Source organism: Penaeus monodon, chromosome 8, assembly GCF_015228065.2.
Source record: "Penaeus monodon isolate SGIC_2016 chromosome 8, NSTDA_Pmon_1, whole genome shotgun sequence".
NCBI lineage: Eukaryota > Metazoa > Arthropoda > Malacostraca > Decapoda > Penaeidae > Penaeus > Penaeus monodon.
Genome location: NC_051393.1, coordinates 28,596,748 through 28,604,247, shown reverse-complemented (window position 1 = coordinate 28,604,247; position 7,500 = coordinate 28,596,748). Strand labels below are relative to the sequence as shown.

Sequence of the window (7,500 nt, the reverse complement as noted above, 5' to 3'; positions counted from 1 at the left end):
TTTTTCTAATCCCCGTTACTCATAAATCATCAGCGTTCACCTACCCTGTCCTAAACTAATATATATATATATATATATATATATATATATATATATATATATATATATATATGTGTGTGTGTGTGTGTGTGTGTGTGTGTGTGTGTGTGTGTGTGTGTGTGTGTTATCAACGTATCTCTTCCCCACATTATACACACACACCTTGCACATCAACAACAACCTTTCATCACTACAGTCGCCGATCTCAGTCTTTAACCCATGAACTCGTGACTCCCCCCCCCCCTCCACACACACCTATCAGCACTTTAGATCTACTCACTGTCCCTGCCACGTCTTAACCTACTAACCATATCCCCTCCCCCACCCACCATATGCCCTAAACCACCCTAACACGAAATTCCGGTTCCGTCACTGCCTCCTCAAACCCTGCCGAACCATCTGGCGAGTTCCTCTGCCCATCAATGTTTTTCCCCGAAACCAGTACCCAGTTGAACCAAAAACTAGGTAGTGTCAAATAAACCACTTTACCTTCGACAACCTACTTTCACTACATTTTGTGTAACTTGCAGTGATCATCTGAATATCGACATTTGAAACAATTTTGTGCGCACGATTTCAACCATTCACTGGGTTTCTTACAAAAATGTGAATATTATCAACACTTCTACATTTTTTTATATGCATATATGCTTGTGTGTATATGCGTATACATATGTATACATACATACATACATACATATATATATATATATATATATATATATATATATATATAAATATATATATATATATATATATATATATATATATATATATACATACATACATTATATAACACACACACACACACACACACACACACACACACACACACACACACACACACACACACACACACACACACACACACACACACACACACACACACATTTTCATATTACCGTCGTTTCATTTCATCTTGATGTAAATATTGCTGTATTTGTTTATGTTCATAGTGTGTTTTAGGTTTGATTACAATATGAGTGAATGATTGTTAGAGAGTGAGAGTCCGCGCGCATGCATACACGTGCGAACGTGCTTGCGTGCATGCGTTCGCATACACGAGGTTGCTGATAAGTTTGAGAACAAAACTACTATTCCACTTGTACTTACACTACTAATCTGAATTAGTATCTACTAATCTGAATTCGTATCTATCTATCTTATGTTTTACATGATTCCCTGATATTTGTGAGCTAGCCAGGCATATTTTACAGCCAATTGCAGCTTGTTTCCACAATCCCTGAATTTCTATATATAGCAACCTTAATGTATCTTTCACAGCTTCTGCTCTCACTGGTGTTGTGCAGTTTTGGAGTACTGGTGGCAAATACACTCGACATTCGTCCCATCTCCATAGAAGATGTTTTAAGGGCAAATCCTGGCCTGAAGGCTGAACTAAGGAAAAAAATCGAAGAGAGCAAAAATGAGCCAACAAGTGTCCCCGCCACTGCCTCAGCCCCTGCAACAACCACTGCAGCAACCACCACAACCACCACTACAACACCATCTCCTCAGGCTGATTCTCCTCCCTCCACAACCCCTGAATCAACGACTAAAGCTACAAGGCAACCTGGCCGTCGACGCCGGCCTGGAGGAGCTGCTCGGCGCAGATTGAGAGTTTCTAACAACGACGCCGAAGAAGCACCCATTCAGAATGCCCGAACATTCCCACAATAGACACAAAAATAATCGCTGGCTAGACTGCCAGGGAATGTGGTGAATGGAGATTCCAAATACAAAGAACAGTACATTCAAAATGTAACTGATAAGAGTAATGCCAAGAAGATACGAAAAAAAGTCAAACCAATTTCTTTTGGACTGCACTTTGTTAAATTATTTAGACATGTTTGAAATATTATAGCATATGAGTACCTGTCATTCGCCTCATATATCATTTTCAAATCTTAATTAAACGAGATCCTACTAATTCACCAACTTAATTCTGAAGTGCCTGAAAATATTCAGACTGTGAGATCAGCGAAATTACTTCCTGTTATATTGTACACTTTCACATCAAGTAGCTTTGAATTTTCTAGGAAAATGTTTCTTCCAAAAATATTTTGTCTTTTTCTTAAGGTTTTGAAGTATTTTGTCTAAACCAAACAACAATCATGGCATTTATTTTCAACGAAACTCTTCTACAAACATTTGTGACCTGAATGTAAAACATTGAGCAAATTGAATGATGTTCCCAGGATCTACATCCAGCACTTTAACATTTGCCACTTTGTAACTTGCATGGTTTGTTTCTTAATATATTATGTTAAATATTTGTTCTAGTTAAACTCCCTTTTCCTGTTTGTTAAAACTGGATACTTTTGTAGATCCCTAAGTGTAAAGATGATAACCTCTTTCAACAAAATGCAAGAAAACAAACTGATACAGTGCTGAAAAATAGCTATAAATAAGGAAAGCAACTGCTATGTGCATTAAAAAAAGGAAAAAAATAATTAAGATAACTCTAGACAAAAATCTAGCAACACATTTAATTTTAGCAACTATATTTAAAGAGTAGCTTTTAGTAATTCAAATATCCTCCCCTATTCAAAGATGAAAGGGACTATAGAGTAATTACAGCTAAAAGTTCTAGTGATACAAGGATGCACAAACATTGAAAGACAATAGTAAAAGTTTTCACATTTAGCTCAGTAATACCAGAAGAAATTTCTTTTAAACCAATACAGCACCTGGAGTTCTCACTTTAGTTAACTGTAGTTTTCCATCATACAGCGAAAGGATTCAGATACAACCCAACTCAAACCAATTTTCCACAAACTAAATATATAAAATAAATTTTAGCTCCAACAAATAAACCATTTCAGGAAAATGCACACTTTACATCTAAAGTTCATTGAGTAACGGTTTATCCCACAAGAACAAGGAATCTGTAAATGGAAAGGTCTCAATGTCAGTTTCAACTGAAAGAGTATACTTAATGCTCAAGTGAAACTTTTTAAACATGAAGATTCTGTAGTTATGCCTTTCCTATGAGGGTGAATGCTTAATGTCAAGTGAGGGTGGTGGTGGAGGTAGGATGAAGGATAAGGAAAGAAAAGTATATGAGTAACCATGAGGAAAGAGTAGAAAAGCAGTAGGTGGCAGTAGTGGTCGAAGAGTAGTAGTAAAAAAGTGTGAGGAAGAGGAAAAGGAGGAGGAGGAAAATGTAGTGGTGTAGGGGGGGGGAGTAGTATGGAGGAAGAAGGAGGCAGAGTAGGCAGGGAAGTAGGTGGACAAGGCAGAGAAGGAGGACAAGCCAGGGAAGCAGGCGGAGAAGGCAGAGGAGCAGGAGAACAAGGCAGGGGAGCAGGAGCACAAGGCAGAGGGACAAAAAAAAGCGAGGAGGAGGGGGAAAGTGCAGATAGGGCAGAGGAACTGGAAGAGAAGCAAGAGGACTAGACAGAGGGGGAGGAAGACAAGGCAGAAGGGCAGGAGGAAAAGACAGAGGAGCAGTAGGACAAGACAGAGGAGCAGAAGGACAAGACAGAGGAGCTGGAGGAAAGGGAGGAGGAGGAGGAGGAGGAAAAGGCAGAGGAGCAGGAAGAAAGGGCAGAGGAGGAGGAGGAGGAAAAGGCAGAGGAGGAGGAGGAGGAGAAGGCAGAAGAGGAGGAGGAGGAAAAGGCAAAGGAGGAGAAGGAAAGGGCAGAGGAGGAGGAGGAAAGGGAGGAGGAGGAGGAGGAGGAGAAAGGGCAGAGGGAGGAAAGGCAGAGGGGCAGAAGGACAAGGAGGAGGGGAAGGGCAGAGGAGGAGGAAAGGGCAGAGGAGGAGGAGGAAAGGGCAGAGGAGGAGGAGAGGAAAGGGCAGAGGAGAGGAAGGGCGGAGGAGGAGGAGGAGGAAGGCGAGAAGGAGGAGGAGGAGGGAAAGGGCAGAGGAGGAGGAGGAAAGGGAGAAGGCGGGAGGAGGAGGAGGAAAGGGCAGAGGAGGAGGAGGAGGAAAGGGCAGAGGAGGAGGAGGAAAGGCAGAGGAGGAGGAGGAGGAAAGGGCAGGAGAGGAAGGAGGAAAGGGCAGAGGAGGAGGAAGGGAAGGGCAGAGGAGGAGAGGAGGAAAGGGCAGAGGAAGGGAGGAAAGGGCAGAGGAGGGGGAAAGGAAAGGGCAGAGGAGGAGGAAAAGGGCAGAGGAGGAGGAAAGGGCGGGAGGAGGAGGAGGAAAGGGCAGAGGAAGAGGAGGAGTAAAGGGCAGAGGAGGAGGAGGAGGAAAGGGCAGAGGAGGAGGAGGAGGAAAGGGCAGAGGAGGAGGAGGAAAGGGCAGAGGAGGAGGAGGAAAGGGCAGAGGAGGAGGAAAGGGCAGAGGAGGAGGAGGAAAGGGCAGAGGAGAGGAGGAAAGGGCAGAGGAGGAGGAAAAGGGCAGAGGAGGAGGAAAGGCAGGAGAGGGAAAGGAGAGGAGGAAAGGCAGGGGGGAGGAGGAGAGGAGGAGGAAAGGCAGAGGAGGAGGAGGAGGAAAGGGCAGAGGAGGAGGAGGAGGAAAGGGCAGAGGAGGAGGAGGAGGAGAAAGGGCAGAGGAGGAGGAGGAGAAGGGCAGAGGAGGAGGGGAGGAAAGGGCAGAGGAGGAGGAGGAGGAAGGGCAGAGGAGGAGGAGGAGGAAGGGCAGAGAGGAGGAGGAGGAAAGGGCAGAGGAGGAGGAGGAGGAAAGAGGCAGAGGAGGAGGAGGGAAAGGGCAGAGGAGGAGGAGGAGGAAAGGGCGAGGAGGAGGAGGAGGAAAGGCAGGAGGAGGAGGAGGAAAGGCAGAGGAGGAGGAGGAAAGGGCAGAGGAGGAGGAGGAAAGGGCAGAGGAGGAGGAGGAGGAAAGGGCAGAGAGGAGGAGGAAAAGACAGAGGAGGAGGAGGAAAAGACAGAGGAGGAGGAGGAAAGGGCAGAGGAGGAGGAGGAGGAAAGGGAGGAGGAGGAGGAAAGGGCAGAGGAGGAGGAGGAAAGGGCAGAGGAGGAGGAGGAAAGGGCAGAGGAGGAGGAGGAAAGGGCAGAGGAGGAGGAGGAAAGGGCAGAGGAGGAGGAGGAGGAAAGGGCAGAGGAGGAGGAGGAAAGGGCAGAGGGAGGGGGGGAGGAAAGGGCAGAGGAGGAGGAGGAAAAGACAGAGGAGGAGGAGGAAAGGGCAGAGGAGGAGGAGGAGGAAAGGGCAGAGGAGGAGGAGGAAAGGGCAGAGGAGGAGGAGGAAAGGGCAGAGGAGGAGGAGGAAAGGGAGAGGAGGAGGAAAGGGAGAGGAGGAGGAGGAAAGGGCAGAGGAGGAGGAGGAGGAAAGGGCAGAGGAGGAGGAAAAGACAGAGGAAGAGGAGGAGGAAAGGGCAGAGGAGGAGGAGGAAAGGGCAGAGGAGGAGGAGGAGGAAAGGGCAGAGGAGGAGGAGGAAAGGGCAGAGGAGAAGGAGGAAAGGGCAGAGGAGGAGGAAGAGGAGGAGGAGGAGGAAAGGGCAGAGGAGGAGGAGGAGGAAAGGGCAGAGGAGGAGGAGGAGGAAAGGGCAGAGGAGGAGGAGGAGGAAAAGACAGAGGAGGAGAAGGAAAGGGCAGAGGAGGAGGAGGAAAGGGCAGAGGAGGAGGAAAGGGCAGAGGAGGAGGAGGAAAGGGCAGAGGAGGAGGAGGAAAGGGCAGAGGAGGAGGAAAGGGCAGAGGAGGAGGAGGAAAAGACAGAGGAGGAGGAGGAAAGGGCAGAGGAGGAGGAGGAAAGGGCAGAGGAGGAGGAGGAGGAAAGGGCAGAGGAGGAAAAGACAGAGGAGGAGAAGGAAAGGGCAGAGGAGGAGAAGGAAAGGGCAGAGGAGGAGGAAAGGGCAGGGGAACAGGAGAATAAGGCAGAGGAATGGGAGCAAGAGGAAAAGGCAGAGGAATGGGAGCAAGAGGAAAAGGCAGAGGAATGGGAGCAAGAGGAAAAGGCAGAGGAATGGGAGCAAGAGGAAAAGGCAGAGGAATGGGCGCAAGAGGAAAAGGCAGAATATATGCCTAGGCAACGAAGGGCACTGCTTTTGAAAAGCATTCCACAACTATGATTCATTAATACATCAAATATAATGAATACTCTAATTCTAGGTCAGTTTAGATCCAGACTAATCTAGGGAAAAAAAAACACCACAAAGTAATCCAACCTATCTAATAGGAGTCATAAATGGTAGTGATGCATGATGGTTACCAATTTGTTGACTTCTAAATTATGCTTCTTCTTTGAAATGAGAATCTTATTCTTTTGCCAAAATGGAGATAATTTCTTATTTTATCCTATCTTTAGTTTTATTCTCTATGCCTATCAAATAAATATCAGATGATAGACTGTCCATATCACATTTATCTTCTACAACAGTGTGTTGAGTTGTAGTACAGGCATTTTTAATCACCCAAAAAAAAAGCATTTATGTCCCAGCCAGTATCCATATTTAATAAGAAGTTCCACCTAATAGCCAGTAAAAATTTTAAGCCCAGTTGACCAAAATGGCAAAAAATTCTCAATTACAAACCGGTTGGAGGTCGACATATGTACCAGTTAGAATTATCAGTGTGACAGTATCTGTTCATGACTTTTGAAATTATTGCATATAGTTTAATGACTATCAATTTCATAGAATTTATCTATTAATCCCTACATTGCGGATGATGTGACCATCATGTCAAGAGAAAATTTGGCCTGAGGGGTGGGTGACGTGAACATGCCGTCATGGAAAAATTTGCCTGAGAGCCAGAGTGACAGAAACATGCTATCATGGGAAATTCAGCTGAAGGCTGGGGAGACCAGAATGACCTACCATGAGTGCACAAAGCTCTTGCAGGGTGATGAGACTAGATTATATTAGTTGGCATTTATGAAGAAGCTATTGCATTATTTCCAATGAAAAACAAGTGGGCAATATACCATCCATGAACCATGACTAGAAGAGCACCAGCTCCAGGAGGGATACTATGTGCATGCTCAGGATCCTATTCCTGGCTGCTGTAACCAGCAGCACAGGAAATTGAATATTGCAGAAAAAAAAACAATAATAAATAAATAAATAAACAAATAAAATGTAACTTATTGTTACTATTCTTACACTGAGATATGGACTATCTAAAGCGATGATATGGAGTCTGTGAATGACAGTCTATTACCATCTGGATACAACATATCAAATGACAAAGACATTGGAAAATGGCAAAAAAATAAAACTCATAAGCAGAAAAAGAGAAAATAACATTGCAAAAGAAGGCATAGCATTGTCACTGCACATAAGTGTTCATGTGTGCCCAGCCTACAAGCCACATATCTGTCAGAGGGGTTGCTCAATCAAGCGCAATGCTTGGGTTATGGGCCAGAAGCTGGCAGCGTAGCACCAGGATCCAAGGGTTAATCAAATAGTTATTACTTCTTATGAAAGCAATAATAGGCTTTACAGCAGTATATATGATTCTACTTGGCAACTCCACTTTCTAAAGTGTCAGAATCATTCTTTTAATCATTGCTTTATCAAATATTTCTTATCTATTAATTTCAAACTAGATTACTGATATTTGT

At 45.0% G+C, this 7,500-nt stretch overlaps 2 protein-coding genes across 4 annotated transcripts in view; one reads left to right on the top strand and one right to left on the bottom strand.

Annotated features, from left to right (window-relative positions):
- Positions 1–2,314, top strand: part of LOC119576293 (mucin-2-like) — a 3,834-nt gene extending 1,520 nt beyond the window's left edge. Inside the window, exon 2 of the mRNA XM_037923905.1 lies at positions 1,324–2,314. Within this exon, the coding sequence (XP_037779833.1) occupies positions 1,324–1,719 (396 nt within the window). The 3' untranslated portion in view covers positions 1,720–2,314. The remainder of the gene's footprint in view (positions 1–1,323) is intronic.
- Positions 1–7,500, bottom strand: part of LOC119576290 (coatomer subunit alpha-like) — a 57,881-nt gene that overhangs the window by 38,511 nt on the left and 11,870 nt on the right. The window lies entirely within an intron of this gene.